The sequence below is a fragment of the Bos indicus x Bos taurus genome, chromosome 21 (assembly GCF_003369695.1).
Source record: "Bos indicus x Bos taurus breed Angus x Brahman F1 hybrid chromosome 21, Bos_hybrid_MaternalHap_v2.0, whole genome shotgun sequence".
NCBI classification, from domain to species: Eukaryota; Metazoa; Chordata; class Mammalia; order Artiodactyla; family Bovidae; genus Bos; species Bos indicus x Bos taurus.
In genome coordinates, this window is record NC_040096.1 from 41,495,300 (window position 1) to 41,515,830 (window position 20,531).

Here is a 20,531-nt window from a genome sequence, read left to right on the forward strand (position 1 = left end):
AATATCGAAGTCTTAAAAAGATTATTACCTCCTCCTTCATATTCTAAATAAAGGTTCCAAACTTCAGATGTTTTACCCTTATTTCAGCTGCTATACACACTGTGATTTGTTACTGATTTACATGCTTTTACTTATACATGAAATACAGCAAAAAAAGAGACACCACAGAAAGCTAGAAAAGTCCTATCAAAGATTTTAACAAAAGATTAACTCAGAACTCCCCTTCACTTTCTTCCCCAATTACAGAAAGCTTAGAACATATTTAAAGATGACAGAAAACAAAGTTTTAGATTTGATAATAGTATTGTATCAGTTAATTCCCTCATTTCCACCATTGTACTGTGGTCACATAAGAGAATGCATTTGTGGTAAGGTAACTGATGCTTTTGAACTGTGGTGTTGGAGAAGACTCTTGAGAGTCCCTTGGACTGCAAGGAGATCCAACCAGTCCATTCTAAAGGATATCAACCCTGGGATTTCTTTGGAGGGAATGATGCTAAAGCTGAAACTCCAGTACTGTGGCCACCTCATGCGAAGAGTTGACTCATTGGAAAAGACTCTGATGCTGGGAGGGATTGGGGGCAGGAGGAGAAGGGGAGGACAGAGGATGAGATGGCTGGATGGCATCACCGACTCGATGGATGTGAGTCTGGGTGAACTCCTGGAGTTGGTGATGGACAGGGAGGCCTGGTGTGCTGCAGTTCATGGGGTTGCAAAGAGTCGGACAAGACTGAGTGACTGAACTGACCAAACTCACACTGAAGTATCTAAGGAACAACATGTCTACTACTTACTCAGTTTTCTGAAGTGTTCAAAATAATAAAAGTACATATTTAAAGAGACAAGAGGATGAAGCAAATGTAGTAAAATTTTAACATTTAAAGAAATTGTGTGAAAGTGCATGAAATTCTTATAACTTTTCCTTAAGTTTGAAGTTATGTCAAAAGAAAATGTTACAAGGAAAAGGAAGCTTAACTCTTCTGAAGCTTGAGACCAAAATAACTGTAACAAGTCTCTTTAGTTTCATGGTCTTCATCTTTAGAAATACTAATTGAAAAAGCGTATGTCAGAAAGAAATTAATACTGAATTGTGTTTACAGTCCAAGGCAAGGCTGTTCACTGTTAAGTCATTCCTTTTGCCTAAGGTAGGAAAAAAGAAGGGTGAAATGGAGTGAACAAGCTGCTGTTAAGTCGCTTCAGTCGTGTCTGACTCTTCTGTGTGACCCCATAGATGGCAGCCCACCAGGCTCCCCCATCCCTGGGATTCTCCAGGCAAGAACACTGGAGTGGGTTGCCATTTCCTTCTCCAATGCATGAAAGTGAAAAGTGAAAGTGAAGTAGCTCAGTGAACAAGCTGGAAGACAGATAAACATTACGTACCTGGATTCTGATTTCAGAACCCTTTCCATTTAAGAGTCAAATCATGGTTGAGACTTTACAAAGTTAAAAGGCTGGCATTCTTGCCACTTTTCCCCATTTAAAAAAAAAAAAAAAGGCATTTAGATTGGATTACATCTGCTGAATTCACGTGCTAAAGTTAAGCAAATAATTTTCTTCTAAGAAGCTGGAAAAATCTGTAGAAACTGAGTGCTATGATCCAAAAGGTATGACTAACTCACACTTTGGAATAAAGGAAAAAAAGAAAAGGCTACAGTTTATAAATCAGTCTAACTTATTATACAAAGCCACATCTGGGAAAACATCAGAAAATCCAATGAAAACAGATAATAAAAATGCTAAGTAAATTTCATGAATTCAATCTTTTCATGAAAAACTGTATCTTAGCACTAATATGGTATTCCACCTAGATTAAGACCTAAATTTACTACCCACAAATTTAAAGAAAAATTTAAAAGAAAAATCCTCAGCAGGGATTCAAAGCCAACATTTTTACAGTGAACTCTATGTTTAAGAGTAGAAAGTTTTTAACTAATTCACAAAGAAGTGTAAAAAGAAACAATTATTTCAAAATTATTCATTCCTGAGACACTGTTGGAAATCTCATCTTTTTATCTACATAAATGGGTAACCTTAAAAGCACTGGTGTTCACAGAAACACTAAAAATGAGAAACAATCTAATGGATTAACTAATGGAGGCTAGAATAAATCCACAAAATGCAATACTATCTAACCAGTCAAACTTGTCATCTAATCTAATGAATATTAAGGAAAAATGAGTTAAAAACAATGATATTCTTGTTGCAAATTGTTAAAGGAGGTTTATGTATAAAAACATTCAGAAAAAGCTGGAAGAATATATGCCAAATATAATTTCTGAGTTATTGAACTGCAAGTGATTTTTACTTTTTTGTGTCTCTATATAATACTTACATTAAGCATATATTACTTCTATGGCTATTTAAACAAAGTTATGGCTATTTAAACAAAGTTAGCTCATTTTACGGAGAAGGCAATGGCACCCTACTCCAGTACTCTTGCCTGGAAAATCCCATGGATGGAGGAGCCTGGTAGGCTGCAGTCCATGGGGTTGCTAAGAGTCAGACACGACTAAGCGACTTCACTTTCACTTTTCACTTTCATGCACTGGAGAAGGAAATGGCAACCCACTCCGGTGTTCTTGCCTGGAGAATCCCAGGGATGGGGGAGCCTGGTGGGCTGCCATCTATGGGGTCACACAGAGTCGGACACGACTGAAGTGACTTAGCAGCAGCAGCAGCAGCTCATTTTAAAACAGACACAAAATAAAAATTAAAGGGGATTGGTTGAATAACACGGTGCACATTTTGATAAGAAAACCTCAGGGCATGAATCTGAGGTCGCCAGCTCCTGATTTAATCACAGTAGTTCCCTTTTACCCATTTCTCATATCAGGTTCTGAAATATTCTGTTTGACAACAGGGTAGATTTGTTTAAAGAAAGTTAAACAAATGAAAATGTTAAACAAGTTATTGTTTAACAATGTTAATGTTAAAGTTAATGTTTAAAATGTTAAAGTTGAACAATTGAAAATGTTGTATGGCAAAATATTTATTGACATGAAAGGATATTTTCTGTGAATTGTTAGCTGAGTAGGCAAATAACAAAACTGTATATTATGATCCTACTAAATAAAATTAATTAAAATTGTATGAGAATTTTAGACTTTAGTTTCAGTTTATCAGTTTCTAACAGTTCTTAAACAGGTATTTTTTTCAATAAAAAACAATTTTAGAAAAATGTAAAACCTAAAAGAAAAAAAACCTTAAGTTGACTTATATCTTCTTTCTAAACCTCAAAAAGAAATGGACATACCTTGGAGATGTTGAGGGTTCAGTCACAATAAAACGAGTCACACAAATTTTTTTGGTTTCCTAATGCATATAAAAGTTATGTGTTGGGACTTCCCTGGTGGTCTAGTGGCTGAAACTCTTCGCTCCCAAGGCAGAGGGCCTGGGTTTGATCCCTGATCAGGGAACTAGATCCTGCATGCTGGAACTAAAAATCCCACATACCGCAAGGAAGAATGAACATCGCACATGTAAGACCTGGTGCAGCCAAAAACAAATAAATACTTAAAAAAAAGTTATGTGTACACTATAATGTACCAAGTATGCAATAGCATTACACCTTTAAAAAAAAGTACATGTCTTAATTAAAAATACTCTACTCATTAAAAAAAAGCAGGGTTGCCAGAAACCTTCAATTTATGTAAAAAACAAAACAAAACCAAAAACCCGGGTGGTTCAGTAGTAAAAAATCCTCCTGCCAATGCAGGAGACACAGATTCGATCCCTGAGTCGGGAAGATCCCCTGGAGAAGGACACGGCAACCCATTCCAGCATTCTTGCCTAGGACGTCCTGTGGACAGAGGAGCCTGGCAGGCTACAGTCCATGGGGTCACAAAAGTGTTGGACACGACTTAGCAACTAAACAGCAGCAACAGATAGAGATCTAAACATTCTATCAGGAAAAAAATGGGGTGTCTATATTTGAAATTAAAAGCAACACTACCTAACATTTTCTAAAGAAATCTTCAGCATGTAAGTCAGTTTATGAATAACATACACAAAATAAGTAACCTAATATTTAAGTAAATTACTTCATTTCTTTAAAAAAAAAATCTAAACCCTAAAATTCTAATGTCATGGCATCTATATTACAATGCTCAATCATGCAAAAGTATTTTTATACTCAACATGCATTAATTATATAGGGAAGAGATGTTAAAGCTGAAACACAGTCCCTGCCCAGCATTAAACATCTTTAAATACACTAAGCAATTCAATGTACAGTAAGAAATTTCTTAGAGAACAGTTTGTATTCACATGCAACAACATAAATTAGCATAGGGTTATAAAAGAAAAGTGCATAACAGGTAAAATTTCCAAAACTCCTTATTTTCCTCTACAAGACATTAAACCACTCAAAAACTGCTTTACTGGAGGAAATTTATACCCTTTTCCACTGCAACTGCCATTTCATACACTAATATTTCTGTCACCAGAGAAAGGAACGCAAAAGAATGTCTATATGGTTTTTGCCATTGTCATCTACTGTTTTCTCCTAGACACAGTCGAAAAAGTTAGACTAGAGGAATCAATGGCCAGCCAGTTCAAAATAATTTCAGTTTCTTCATTCAATATTTTTAGGTCTGAAGACGATTTTCACGTGGCTGTTCTTAAGCCTGATTCATAAAATGGAAATGAATTACTTCGTTGAGAGGTGCTGTAGCTAAATATATACTTTCAAAATACATTGGTCAAGATATTAATTGTGAAAAATATAACAAGGCACCCAAAGCTACTTAGCTATTAACCAAACAAACCCTACTGCCACCACTAGCTTACTCCCCAGACCTTACTCTACCAAAAATACTACCTAGGAGAGCTTTTTTTCTTTTGCTACTGTTATTGTTTGTGGTTGGCTTAAAAGCAGACAGTACAAACTATGGAAAGGGCTTTCCCATTCACTGTATTTCAGAATTCTAAGAAACTAAGAAATGTAACCTGGATAAGACCTAGTTACAGCAGTAATACTCTATCAAAAATAGAGAAATTTATACTTTCTTCCTTTTAAACAAATTTCTATTATTTTTCATCTGAAGGCCAATATTCCTTAGAGTTCTGCAAACTTTTTAAAGTTTAAAATACAGACAAAAACCTTAAAATCTTTGCTTCATCCTTATCCATATATTTAAAATAATATCCCACTTGATTTTCCCATAATACCTCCTAAATTATATTCAAATAAATTTCAAATATACAACAGACAAAGTTTAAAGTTAGTTGCCCCTTGTATGAAACATAAAGAAGACAAAAAATCAGAATTGAAAAATTTTTTTTTCTCAAAGGTTGGAACACAAAAATTATAATAGAATCTGCACTTACTCTTCACCCCTTTCTTCCCCTTTCGTTCCTTCTTGTACTGTTCCTTCAGTTTACTTATTAGTCCCTGGTCTACATCCCAAACCTCAGTAGTTGGGGAGAGGTCATCTTTATCTACATGCAGCATATTATTAAAAGAAAAAAAATCAGCAGTTGGCAATGCAAGCTGTTGGCAATAAACTGTTATAGCTTTATATAATCATAATAAAAATGTACTGACAGTATATACTCAAAATACTTTAAAGGTGCAGTCTCAGTTTTGGTATTCACAAGTCAAACTCTGAAAGCCCATCTCATAAGTTTCTAAACATTAGTACTACAAACAATAGTTAAATGGTGCTTCACTTCTATGAATTACAAATTTGAAGGTTATTATTCTTGTGGTAACTGATATTTTTACAATGGACTGACATTAGAAATCTAATGTTACAAAAATTAGATCACTGCATCTTTATAAAAATGTTAATAAAAAATTATTCAGCCAGCATCATAAAAGCAAATGAATGAATTACATGCGAACTACTCAAAAAAGTGCAAGCTGGAAAGGTCAGTGCTGTTTTATTGATGAAAATATTCATGCACCTTCTGTCACATTGATTCTGCATGCACAAGATAACTGTACTAATGGAGAGGCATTCTAGTCCAATATAATACATACATGTAATTCGAAAATATGTCTCAAATAATCCATACAAAGCATTCAGAGAATCCCACCTCTGCCCCGACCCCATCCAAACAGTTCAACATCTCATTACCTTCTTCCATTGGTCTACAACTAAGATTAGCAAAAAAAAAAAAAAAAACAAACAAAAAAAACTCAAATTCCACTGAAGAACTTTTTAAGAGTTGATATTTTTAGGGTAAGATAAAAGCAGTGACAAGCATGGAGAAGTGAAAACATACATCGCTGTACATCTGTTACAGATGGTACTTCAGCTATTTTAGCTGAATAAACAAATCCATATTTGTTTTAAGTAAATACCTGTACCTATAAAAAATTTACCCTATAGAATACTAGAGGAAAACAGCATTAAAAATAAAGCAAAACAAAAATATGTCTATTTGAATTATTTTAGATATTAAGGGCTTTTCCATCTTTTAAGTTTTAAACTGTTACTTCTTAAGTTTAAAGCTGTTATTTGGAAGTTTAACATTCTGTTAAAGATCAACGAAGAGTCAGTTTACATAACCCTGTTACTAAATAAAAATTATGCCAAAACACGTAAGCTAAGTCAATCAAGAAGACTGATATAAAAGGGAGATTTTAGAGAAAATACACTTTCACAATTTTTGATAACTTATTATATTTCTGGCTTATAAGACTTATAAACTCCATAGGCCTCAATGTACGGTGGACACAAAAAACATCTTTTTTCCTTATAGACAGTTATTTGTAGCAAACATAAAAGATCCTCATATTTAAATGGTACACAGGGTAATTCCTTGGCCGTTCAGTGGTTAGGACTTGGCGCTTTCACTGCCTGTAAAGTTTGATTCCTGGTCAGAATTAAGATTCTGCAAGCCTCTTAGGCGGAAAAAGAAAAAGGGTACCCAGAAATTCAGTTTTCTGTACCTTGGGGTACAGTTTTCTGTACCTACTAAAACAGCCATCATTTTCTACCTTATGGTACTATGATCTTAGGTAGTCAGTGTGTAAAAAGTTAAACTCAAAACTTTAATATGCTAACTTGAATTAGTTGAAACTAGGTTATCAAAGCCTAAAATCTACACATATGATTTTCAAATCTGCAAACTGTAATACTGTCGTAACACTGATTTAAAGAGAAATTTCACTTTTCCTGTACTCTACTCATGAATTTCCTGAAAACTATTTATATCAAGAATAGTTCTGTCAATTTATCTAATATGCTAAGAAAAATGTGATCTAAAGAATTAATTGCTTTATGCTCATTTTAATAAAGCTAGTAATTCTTATTTTTAAAAGGGACAAACTGACACATTTGGAGCAAATTTTGCTAACCTCATAGAAACAACAACAAAGACCTTCAGTGGTATAAACTTTACACATGAAATCAAACAGGAGTTTTTTAAAAGTCCTCTGTATAAAAAGTAAAGCTGTGAATGCTCTAACTGGAGTAGCAAAGGGTAGTGAAGTGAGAAAGCAAAGGGAGTAAAAAACGATAAGCTTATGAAAAACAGAAATATTACTTGCAAGATAAACTTGAATCTAGGAAACAAAGGTAAACTTAAGGCAGTGCAGAGAACAGGTTGGTGAATGCATATGTGCACAAACATCCTGAAACTTGCCTGGTAAGTAACAGCTGATTTGATATTGCTTATAAGAAATAGTTACGAGCAAAAAGGAAGAGGCAGCATAATCTTCTACATACTAATGCTGTTTTAAAAAAATCTAGGGGGAAAAAATACCAAGAAATGAGGTTGAATAAGTTAGGGGAACTTTTTTTAATAAGAAAACACAAATATACACAAAAAAATTGATCCTTGACAACTCAAAACCACAAAAGCCTAAAATTCTATTGTGGTGATTCTAACTACCAAAGCAAAGGAATTAAATCTACCATAAACTTGAAACTAATTTTATTCAAATATTTAGTACTTTATCCATTTAAATAGTATTTTGTAGCCCTATAAATTCTACAGACCACAGTTTCAAAGTGTAGCAGACAATAACTAAACATCTTTAAAATGTTTAGCAAAATTAGAAATGCTCACCAATATTTCTGATTATGCCAAGAATTAAGAACTATTAAAATTAAACCCAAACTACCCTGACAGACAAAAAAGATTTAAAAGCTTTCTAAAAAGGAGTGGTTTCATAGAACAAAAGAATTCAAAATCAGAGATTATGTGTGTACTATGCTAGTATACAAAATAAAAATAACACAGATTATCCCAAGTGGGTGAATACAGGGATGTTTTATTATGACACACTATTTAGAAAGAAAAAAAAAATCTGTCTTTACCCAGTAACTTAAATCTGAAAATCACTTTCCCATTTGTAAGTAAACTCAACTTTTAAGTAAATAAATATAAAGGGATATTTGAATATTCAGCCTCTTTGCTTTGGAAAAAAAAACCTGATACCTATTGAGTAAAAATGAAAAATTCAAAATCACTGCATAGATCCCTTATAAAAAAAACCCTGCATAGATTTTGTGATAGTTTTCATTTCTTAGGGAAAGAAATTATTTGAACTATTTTGTTCTTAACAGAGTCCTTTCTGTCTTAAGAACTTAAAATGCTTTAAAGATACTTTAGACTTATCTGGAAGGAAGAGACTTTGTTGGTTACTTCCATTACACAAAAAGATTCAGGTCATTCTCAAATATTAATAAGCAGAAGTAAATAAAAGTATCGACAGTCATAATTAGGTCCTCTCTTGAAACTGCTCTGCAGTCAAAAGTTTTTGGACAGAAGGACTAATCAACTGCACACTTTTTATGACAGAAGTAATGCCATTTTATACAAATTAAATTCCTGAAATTTTTATATATTCTTCTGATGGAGAGTTAAACTTCCAGCAATTTTAGGTGAAGAGAGTAAGAATGGAAATGTGCCAAGATTTAGCTACACAAATGTTTGAAAACTGCTTTCGATCTTTTTTTCTCCCTTTCATAATCTAAACGAGCATCATTAGTGCCCAGATAAATAAATAATCGAACATAATGACAGAATATTATGCACTTATTAAAAATGATGTCATAGAAGAATAATAAGTGGAAGTGTGGGTTATAAACCAGCACACAGCAAAATCCTGCTAAATACACACAGATATAAATGTTAATCATGGTTCTCTCTACATAGCATTGTTACTGATGATTTTTAATTTTCTTCTATACATGTATCTATCTGTGGGTTCTAAACCTCCAAAAAAACCAAATGAATTATAAGATAGTTAAATATTTATATAATTTAAATATATTTCTATAATTATTTTTAAATCTAGAAAAAAATAAATAGTACTTTAGAAACTATTGGGAAAAATAAGGTATTTCCAACATTGATAGGTTGCACAGTAAAGAAAGAAGAAAATTAGATATTTTTACTGTCCTCTTGAGCAAGACTAATTCTTAAGAAGGGTAAACTTCTGTAACTTAGCAATTTTCAAAGAGTAAGCACAAAAATGTATATTCAAAGTCTAGAAGACAATTGTAGCAATTATTTTTTTTTAATTTTCAATTAATAGGCCTCCTCTCCCTCCACTTAGGAGAAGTTAAGATCTGAAAAATCAGGCTTGACAATCATAAACAAAGAGAATGCTGATAATAAAATCCAGACCTTTTAAGTAATCAATTTGTATCAGGACAGTCAATAAACGTTCTCTCTCAGGTTCTGTCTCTCCGGCTATTAGCAATATTCAGCTTAAATATATACATGAGGCATTTTTATAAACTGAAGTGTGTCTCCTTATCACCAAAGTAGTTTTTAAAAATCTAGTGATAATTCCTCGTGCTAGTAACTAAGCAATTTTGGTATTCATGTGAAATATGCATTAAAATACTTAGTACCCTTCTCCAATAAAGCTGAGTTCTCCCTACCAGGAATATGTTGGTATTAAATGTTGACTGAATGAACTTTTTTTGGTGTGTCTATTATTAACATGTTTTTAAAATTTATTTTTAACTGAGGATAATTGTTGAACCATGTTGTGATTTCTGCCATACAATATGAAATCAGCCATAAGTACAGAATGAACATTTTTAATTGAAACATCACACTGGACCTCAGCTATTATCTTAAAATTCTTTGTACACTTTTTATTTTACTTTCTAATGGGCCTTTTAAACCCTGTATAAATAGAATTGTTTTAACCCTTTTAGTTATAGCTGGATTATTATTAGCAGTAGATCACTTCCAAAGGCTAGGCTCTTAACACGTTTGTACAGTGAATGTTATATGTAATAAAGTTTAATAGTGTCAATAAATCTTGTTCATTATAGAGCTATTATTCAGAATTAATAGCTTTACTGTGTGTATGCGAGCTCAGTCATGTCTGACTATTGGCAACCCAATGGATGTGGGTTTCAAGAAGATGACTCTCTTTAGTATGCCTGTATGGTATTATCTGATCAGGTATACCATACAGGCATACCGAAGAGAGTCACCTTCTTGAAACCCACATCTATTACCAAATTAAATCATGGGAATGTTTAAAACTGTGTACACGCTTAAAAAAAAAATCTGCTAAGAAGAAAGGAACTGAATTTCTAAATTAACTGAACGTTTCAACTTTAAATCAAGACAAATTTCAAAAATCAAAATTCAACAAAAGCCATATATTAAACAGTTTAGCCACCAAATCTAAATAAACTGATGCAAAATACTCTGAAATTATTGAATACCACTTTTCTCCTTGCTCTCAGTTTAACTGCCGGCATACATTCAGATACACACATTCCACATACAATATTTAGTAAAATACATCTTTAAGGCCTAGATGTTTTCCCACCCCCGTATTTCTTTATCACCTTACCCCATTCTGTGCCATCCCCTGAACTTCGTGCTTCTCCAGCTCCTTCACCATCTTCAGCAGTTACTAAAAAATCAAATTCTTTCAGTGCTTCCTCAGTATCAGGATCATCAGTTAGGTCAGCAGCTAAGCCTTCATTACCTATCTATAAAGGGAACACAAGCCAAGAATTACCTTTATGATAAACTGTAAAGGTATCCTTTATGTTTTCACACAATTATCTTTACTTTTGCACTCCCATTTTTAGGTTATTTAGAAACAAAAATCTTAAGATTTTCCAGAGAGTTCAACAATCTCAAAAAATGGTTTGTCAATAGTGGTCTGCAGTGTGATGCAAGTAATGTGGCAGTAAGAATGGTTAAAATCTTGATCTTCAAATATGATTATCCTCACAAAGAACGTCTCTAATTACAAAAGATTTAGAGGTAACTCTATTAAAGACCTGTGCAGTCACTTACATTCCAGTATGTTGTATTGAATTGACCTCATTCACTGAGAACTGCACCTATCGTCCATAACTCATAAAGATACGGCAATAGTTAATAAGGACAGTAATGCAAGTCAATAGCTGTGGAATTTATAGTAATGATTCTCAGAAAAACAACAACCAAAAAAAAAAATCAGAACGTCTGTTCACCCATGTTTCACATGAGTATGTGGCATACAGGCTGAAAACTGCTTTTACAGACTGGAAGCTTTTGAGGAAAACTGGAATTTTCCCCACATTACTGTAAAATCGCAAAGAACTACAATGGAATTCAAAACCACAGTTGAAATACTGTACACTACTATGATAATTCACACATGGATCATCTAATCTATTTTTGCTCTTATAAATACTCTGTATCAACACTAAAATACATCAATGTGTTTCCCAGGTTATACGCAAAAGAAAACTCATTAATCCTTAACAAAGAGTGAAGAGTGTTGACACAAACATTTACAATTCTTAGTTTATTCCCTCACCCAGGGTGGGAATATCAGCCCATATCAGTTACAACTTATCACGTGTTTACTGTACCTCAAGAGATACTCTACAGCAGTGATTCTTAACTGTGATAGGACAGTTTTTTTTTTTCCCCAAAAAAAGTTTCAAAACACTGGACTAGTCCCACAAAAACAGACCCTTTTTTCGCCAATTAGTTAATAATACAGTAGATAATAATTTCTACTATATGTAGGGTAATTTAGTAAGAACTATATAAAAAACTTTCAAATGACATAATAAAAAATCATCAATAACTTCCAATGTAACTTAAGACATCTTGAAATTTTCTATTCCAAACACACTGACTAAATACATTGTAGTTAATAAGAAAAAAGAATTCTTACTTTGTGTTTATTTATCCGATGTTTGTCTTTTCCTTCTGGGATGCCTTCAATCATATCATTTTCCTCTTCTTCGTCGCTGTCATCAGCATTTTCTAAGAAATTGAATGTCTCAAGAACATCACCAGAAGTCCTGTAAGAGAGGAAAAAGATGAATCAAAATATCCCAGTGATAAATATTTCTTTCTGTCTCCTATTTTTAAACAGTACTTGAAGGTAGTAGACAAATTCAAATTAAAACTTACTTATAATGTATTACCTAAATATTCTACCCCAAAATGAAAGATCATTTATGTTCTACAGTTAAAGATGTTAAGTCTCTATAACAGTAATACTTTAAGTAATTACAGCATCAAAGTAAAAACCCTATAGTTACTAGGCAAATGTAGTATTATTTCTCAAAATAAAAGTTATTGTAATTAAGCAACTTGAACTCAGCATTTCTTTTAGCTCTACATTTGTTTAAGGACTAAAACTGAAGTTTAATTTATCAGGCTACTAAGATTTAAAGTAATGGCAAATCAGACATAGAACATTCCAAACCTTTTCACAGATTTTTCTTACCTACAAAACAGGATTATTAATATACTAAAGAAACACATTCAAGTGTTTCAAAACCACTCTTACAATTGATTAACAGTCATAATGTATTTTAATCTTTTCAGTTCAGTTCAGTAGCCTCAGTCATGTCCGACTCTTTGTGACCCCATGAATCGCAGTACGCCAGGCCTCCCTGTCCATCATCAATTCCTAGAGTGCACTCAGATTCAAGTCCATCGAGTCGGTGATGCCATTCAGCCATCTCATCCTCTGGCGTCCCCTTCTCCTCCTGCCCTCAATCCCTCCCAGCATCAGACTCTTTTCCAATGAGTCAACTCTTCGCATGAGGTGGCCAAAGTACTGGAGTTTCAGCTTCAGCATCATTCCCTCCAAAGAAATCCCAGGGCTGATCTCCTTCAGAATGGACTGGTTGGATCTCCCTGCAGTCCAAGGGACTCTCAAGAATCTTCTCCAACACCACAATTCAAAAGCATCAATTCTTCAGCACTCAGCTTTCTTCACAGTCCAACTCCCACATCCATACTATTAAGTCATTTTAAAACTATACTCTGAATTCCTCATCTATGTACAAAAAACAGTTTTCAAATAGTTATTTAAATGTCTAAAAACAGAGGCTGCAACAGAACAGTGAAAGCTTCTGCTGAACATAGTCTCCTCTCACAATGGAAGTCTCAATTCTTCCACTGACTAGCTGCCTGAATTTGGCCATGTCATTTAAACACTGTGGCTTCAATTTCTTTACCAGTGGGAATTAAACTCAATTCAGTTCTGTCACTCAGTCGTGTCCGACTCTTTGGGACCCCATGAATTGCAACACACCAGGACTCCCTGTCCATCACCAACTCCCGGAGTTTACTCAAACTCATGTCCATCGAGTCAGTGATGGCATCCAGCCATCTCATCCTCTGTCATCCCCTTCTCCTCCTGACCCCAATCCCTCCCAGCATCAGAGTCTTTTCCAATCAGTCAACTCTTTGCATGAGGTGGCCAAAGCATTGGAGCTTGAGCATCAGTCCCTCCTAATGAACACCCAGGACTGATCTTTAGAAGGAACTGCTTGGATCTCCTTGGGACTCTCAAGAGTCTTCTCCTACACCACAGTTCAAAAGCATCAATTCTTCGGCGCTCAGCTTTCTTCACAGTCCAACTCTCACATCCATACATGACCACTGGAAAAACCATAGCCTTGACTAGATGGACCTTTCTTGGCAGTAATGTCTCTGCTTCTGAATATGCTATCTAGGTTGGTCATAACTTTCCTTCTAAGGAGTAAGCGTCTTTTAATTTCATGGCTGCAATCACCATCTGCAGTGATTTTGGAGCCCCCCAAAATAAAGTCTGACACCGTTTCCACTGTTTCCCCATCTATTTCCCATGAAGTGATGGGACCAGATGCCATGATCTTCGTTTTCTGAATGTTGAGCTTTAAGCCCTTTTTCACTCTCCTCTTTCATTTTCATCAAGAGGCTTTTTAGTTCCTCTTCACTTTCTGCCTTAAGGGTGGTGTCTTCTGCATATCTGAGGTTATTGAGATTTCTCCCGGCAATCTTGATTCCAGCTTATGCTTCTTCCAGCCCAGCGTTTCTCATGATGTATTCTGCACAGAAGTTAAATAAGCAGGGTGACAATAAACAGCCTTGACGTACTCCTTTTCCTATTTGGAACCACTCTGTGGTTCCATGTCCAGTTCTAACTGTTGCTTCCTGACCTGCATATAGGTTTCTCAAGAGGCAGATGAGGTGGTCTGGTATTCCCATCTCTTTCAGAATTTTCCACAATTTATAGTGATCCACACAGTCAAAGGCTTTGGCAGAGTCAATAAAGCAGAAATAGATGTTTTTCTGGAACTTTCTTGCTTTTTCCATGATCCAGCAGATGTTGGCAATTTGATCTCTGGTTCCTCTGCCTTTTCTAAAACCAGCTTGAACATCAGGAAGTTCACGGTTCACATAGTGCTGAAGCCTGGCTTGGAGAATTTTGAGCATTACTTTACTAGCATGTGAGATAAGTGCAATTGTGTGGTAGTTTGAGCATTCTTTGGCATTGCCTTTCTTTGGGATTGGAAGAAAAACTGCCAAAATGCCAGCAAATTTGGAAAACTCAGCAGTGGCCACAGGACTGGAAAAGGTCAGTTTTCATTCCAATCCCAAAGAAAGGGAATTAAACTAGATGATCTCAAATATTCTGACCAATACGATCAGTACATGGTCACGAAAGAATAACAGTCTAAAAGTTAGGTTTCTCCCCCTCTCCCTGACTGGTTCTATTAGTCTAAATTAAGGCTATCATACAATTCAGACTAGTTTTTAATAGCACTTTGATATAGGGTCTTAATAGGTCTACTATACTGTGCCTAATGCAGTACATGGTTCAAGGACCTGTATAAAAACTGAATGTAGAAAGATACTTTTTTTTCCAAGTGCAAATCAGTAAGAACAAACAAAACTACCATAACAACAAAACACATAATTTTCAGCTCAACATCAATAATATGTCTCAATATTGGGGGATTAAATAAAAGGCAAAGAAAATATTTGACAAAATCAGCACATTATTGACAGAAAAATTTAAGAATCATAAATTTAAGACATGACAGTTTTGTTCTGAACCTTAATAAACTAAGTACTGTCATTTCTTGGATATGAATTCCTGTCTCGAAAATGAGAACTCATGTTTTAGGTTTTTAAAATTGTGTTTGATCACAGCAATACATGCACAAGATTTTAAAAAGTCAAAGAGAGCACAATCAATAAAAGAAATAACTGATGAATCGTTCCAAAATTAAAAACCCTTGCTCTTTGAAAGACACTGCTAAGATAATTTAAAGAAAAGTCTACAGATTGGGAAAATGTATTTGCAAATCACACATTTAATGAAGGACTATATACAGAACACTTAAATCTTAGTATCAAAAAAACAATGAGCATGGAGAGATTATTCAAAAAATTTCAGTAAAAAAAGACACGTGTATGGTATACACAGATGCTTATCATCATTAGTCTTTAGGAAAATGGAAATTAAAGCAACCAGGGATTGTGAAGGGTCTGAAACTTTGCCCCACTTGCAAGTTAATATGCTGTTACTCTTGAGATGTTTCTTTTTAGCATTCATGATGATGACCCTGTATGGATTTTTTTAAATTAATTTTATAGTGTAACCAGGAAAAAACCCTTTCAATGTGGAAACAAAAATGCTTGGAAATACATTCTGTAAATATATTACATAATTTTTTTTTAATTACTACTTTAATAATCCTTTCAACACCATTTTACCTGTTCTCTCTGACACTCCTATTCAGATGTTAGCCCTCTGGGACCCATCTTTATATTTTCCTATCTTTTCACTCCTATTTTCTTTTTTTCCCCTTTGCTCTTTTCTGGGAAAGTCTTTTACCCTTATCATCCAAGTTCTACATAAAAATTATTTAAACCACACTTTAAAATTTCTATTAGCTCTTTTTTGACTTCTCATCAAACCTTACAAAATAACATCTTACTGTTTTATGGATGTATTAGTTTTCTCAGTGCTTACAGAAGAGTAAACTTTTCAAAGTCTTCTCTGAGCTCCTTTTTTTGATTTGGTTCCTTCGGTCTCCAATTTTCACATCAAAGTCTTTCCTTAACCGTTAGCATTTAACAGTGAAGCATAGAAAAGCTAACTGGATATACTGTGTACATGGGTGAGGCTTGTCAAGTAGCTAGCTTCACATCTGTGTAAAAGGGCAGAAACCCAAACATTTCATTGGCGGATCCCAACTGTCAGTATCAGAAAGTCTTCTCTACCATTAATAGACCACATTTCTGCTTGGAAAGGATTTAAGATCAGCTGCCAACATACCAGAAGCCAAGGAGAAGAAAATAAGAGATCTCACTGCTCAGCTAGGTATTTTCAGATCATCCTCCTGTTCTCAACATAGTGGCTCACCCTACAGGTGCCTTACTTCTTAAGAAATCAGAAATCACTGGAATTTGTCAGAAATCAGAATTCACCAGAAAACATATCACCATTCTTTGGGATAGGGGAGGGGTTTTCAAATGGCTACACAGGACAAAAGAGGGAGTTGGATGGGAATTTGCTGTATGTCTCAGGAAACTCAAACTCTGTGTCAACCTATAGGGGTGGGATGGAGTGGGAGATGGGAGGCAGGTGCAGGAGGGAAGGAGTATATGTATACCTATGGCTGATTCATGTTGAGGTGTGACAGAAAACAACAAAATTCTGGAACACAATTATCCTTCAATTAAAATACAAATTAATTTAAATATATATATATAAAAATTAAAAAAAGAGGGAGTTTGAAATTCTTTCATAAATTTGAAACTTGACTCTTACCTAAACTTGAAACTAATTATTAATAACTCCCTCTACATCTGACTCCAGACGTACCTAATACTGCTAATTCCTTAGCTTTTGTAACTTTACTGGCATTTTGCGACGTGAATTGGCTTTTTTCTTTTCTTTCCAGATTCCAAAATTATTAAGTTCTCCCTATCTGATGGACAGTATATCCTTCTCATTCTTCCTATGTACTCAATTTACTGCTCTTATATGTTAATGTATCTTTAAAAAGTCTTTAACAAACATCTTAGAGGATTGATAAGGCACGAAAGTAAAATGTCTCTTTAATTCACCATGCTTAAGTGGACATCTACATCTGGAATTTTATAGTTTTTTCTTTGCCAACTATCTGCTTACTATCCTTTTTCATTCTAAAAAGATCATCAACAAAATTTTTAAAATTATATATCCAGATGAAGGGAAAATAGAGTGAAGTCAAGAGTAAGGCTGGTAACTAAAAGGGTAAAAAGGAGTCAGTGCATTTTCTAGAAATGAAGGAACCCCACAAGTATGGCAAGATGCAGTCAGAATAAATAGAAAGAGAGCAACTACTAGAGGTTGAAAGGTAAATCAGAGCATACTATTTCTAACAATATGGCCTACAATTTATCATTTTTCTACTGTTGAACATGAAGACTGGTTCAAATTTTTACTGTTATAAGTAAGAATATGATAGATATGTTTTTGTTGGTATCTCTATCAATATATTAGATCATGTTTCTTAGAATTTTCAAAGGCCCTGATGCTAGCTGAACCATACACACCTACATTAATACAGACTTGCAATATATTAGGCTGGTACAAACATAACTGCAGTTTTTGCACTATTGAAATTTGCCATCTGATACTGGAATACATCCTTAAATGAATGAGGTTACGTTTTACGTCATTTTAATGTGCATTTTTGCTAATGACATAAAATGCTGTTTTTTATTTATTTTAGACTATGGGAATAACGTTAAGACAAAAAAGCAAATTTGAGCAATTTTCTTATTCAAATAGGCCATAAAACAGTGGAGACAACTCACAACAACAATGCATTTGGCCCAGGAACTGATAACATGTCCAGTGCAGCAGTGGTTCAAGAAGTTTTGCAGGGAGATGACAGCCTTGAAGATGAGAGGAGTAGTGGCCAGCCATCAGAAGTTGACAGTGACCAACTGAGAGCATCAGAGCTGACCCTCTTAAACTACACAAGAACCTGCTAAAGAAAGCAACGTCAACCATTCTATGGTCGTTCGGCACTTGAAGCAAATTGGAAAGGTAGAAGAACTCGATTAAATGGGTGCCTCATGAGCTGACTAGAAATTTTTAAAAATCATCCTTTTAAAAGTGTTGTCTTCTCTTATTCTACTCAACAACGAACCATTTCCTGATCAGACTGTGACGTGACAAAAGCGGATTTTATACGACAACAGGCAACAACCAGCTAAAGTAGGTGGACTGAGAAGAAGCTCTTAACCGCTTACCAAAGCCAAACTTGTACCAAAAAAGGGTCATGGCCACTCTCTGGTGGTCTGCTACAGGTCTGATCCACTACAGCTTTCTGAATCCTGGCGAAATCATTACATCTGAGAAGTCTGCTCAGCAAATTGATGCAATACAGTAAACTTCAATGTCTGCAGCTGACACTGGTCAACAGAAAGGGCCCAATTCTTCTCCACAACACCTTACTGCACACTGCACAACCAGAGTCTCAAAAGTGCAACAAACTGGGCTACGAAGTTTTGCCTCATTTGCCACATTCACTTGACCTCTTGACTACCACTACCGACTACCACGTACCACTACTACTTCAAGCATCTTGACAACTTTTTGAGGGAAAACACTTCCACAACCAGCAGGATGTAGAAAATTGCTTTCCAATAGTTTGTTGAATCCCCATACACAGATGTTTAAGCTATAGGAGTAAACAACCTTATTTCTCGTTGACAAAAATGTGTTTAGTGTAATGGTTCCTTTTTGATTAATAAAGATGTGTTTGAGCCTAGTTATAGTAATTTAAAATTCACGGTCCAAAATTACAATTATTTTTGCACCAAAAAGACTCTTGAGAGTCCCTTGGACTGCAAGGAGATTCAACCAGTCCATCCTAAAGGAGATCAGTCCTGGGTGTTCGCTGGAAAGGACTGAAGTTGAAGCTGAAACTCCAATACTTTGGCCACCTCATGCGAAGAGCTGACTCATTGGAAAAGATCCTGATGCTGGGAAAGATTGAGGGCAGGAGGAGAAGGGGACGACAAGAGGATGAGATGGTTGGATGGCATCACTGACTCGATGGACATGGGTTTGGGTGGACTCCGAGATTTGGTGATGGACAGGGAGGCCTGGCGTGCTGCAGTTCATGGGGTCGCAGAGAGTCGGACACAGCTAAGCAACTGAACTGAACTGAGCTGAATACAAGTATACTCATTAAGAAGGAAACTGGCCTTGATTAACAACAATTATTACCTAAAAGTCTGTGGACAGATAAAAGGATAAGAAAAATGTGGTAAAATCAGTTAACAAATTATTATTTAGATATAAAAAAGAAAATCCTTGGCAGAAATGAAACCAACATTGTAAAACAATTATCCATCAATTAAAGAAAATTTTGCAAATAAATAAATGATTTTTAAAAATAAATAAATAAAATCCTTACTGACAGCAGAACAATTTAAAAAAAGAAGAAAATCTTGTCATATGCTACATGAATGAACCTTTAGGACATCATGCTAAGTGAAATAAGCCAGACACAGCAAGATAAATACTGTGTGTTTCCACTTACATACTTAAAGTAGTCACTCACAGAAAAAGTCAAATCGTGGTTCCCAGGTACTAGGGGGAGGAGGAAATAGGGAGTCGCTATTTAATGAGTATGGAGTTTTAGTCACGCAAGATGAAAAGCTTCTAGAGAAGTGCTCTACAATACTGTGCTTACATAGTTAACAACACTGCACTGTGCACTTAAAAATTTTTAAGGTAGCTCCCATGTTATGTGCTTTTTTCCACAACAGAAAACAAAAAACTATTAATCTTGTAAAGGTAAGAAGCTTTACAAGGAGAAGATATAGTCTGCTATGGATCTTTAACTCAGATTCAGGTGTGATAAACTAAACAGCACTCCCAAGTATTTATAAATCCTATTAACTACTTAGTTTTTAAAACGCATAGTAATATCCTTGCTTTTTCTCATATGCTATGAAAACTCTTGATTCCTGAAATCCAGAGTAAAGAAAATAAGGACTCTATTAGATGTCAAATTGTTTTTATTACAGACCTTACTTCTCAGAAATAAAATCCCAAAACTAAAGGCTTATGTTAACCTAAAAGTTATCAACATAATACCACGTATATATCTAAGGTATGAAGTAATGCTAGTTTATAAACTGTACATACTGTTTTCTTAAGCTCTACATGAACTAGTTTTATTTTTTCCATTCTCCTTTTCTTTGTCCTTCTGACCTATTAAATTCAAGGTAATATCTAATGGTAGAAAATGAAAAAAGTTCCACTTGCTTGACTACTTGCATTTATTATATCTGTA

The 20,531-nt window shown here is 34.7% G+C and overlaps 1 protein-coding gene across 4 annotated transcripts in view; it reads right to left on the bottom strand.

The window, feature by feature from the left end:
* STRN3 (striatin 3) overlaps positions 1 to 20,531 on the bottom strand; it is a 107,460-nt gene that overhangs the window by 26,779 nt on the left and 60,150 nt on the right. For 2 of the 4 annotated variants that reach the window (XM_027521396.1, XM_027521399.1), the window contains exons 6-8: positions 12,110 to 12,239; positions 10,781 to 10,922; positions 5,329 to 5,439 (exon numbers count right to left, since the gene is read on the bottom strand). In XM_027521396.1, coding sequence (XP_027377197.1) covers positions 5,329 to 5,439; positions 10,781 to 10,922; positions 12,110 to 12,239 — 383 coding nt within the window. The remainder of the gene's footprint in view (positions 1 to 5,328; positions 5,440 to 10,780; positions 10,923 to 12,109; positions 12,240 to 20,531) is intronic. The other 2 variants (XM_027521400.1, XM_027521398.1) reach the window with 1 other exon arrangement.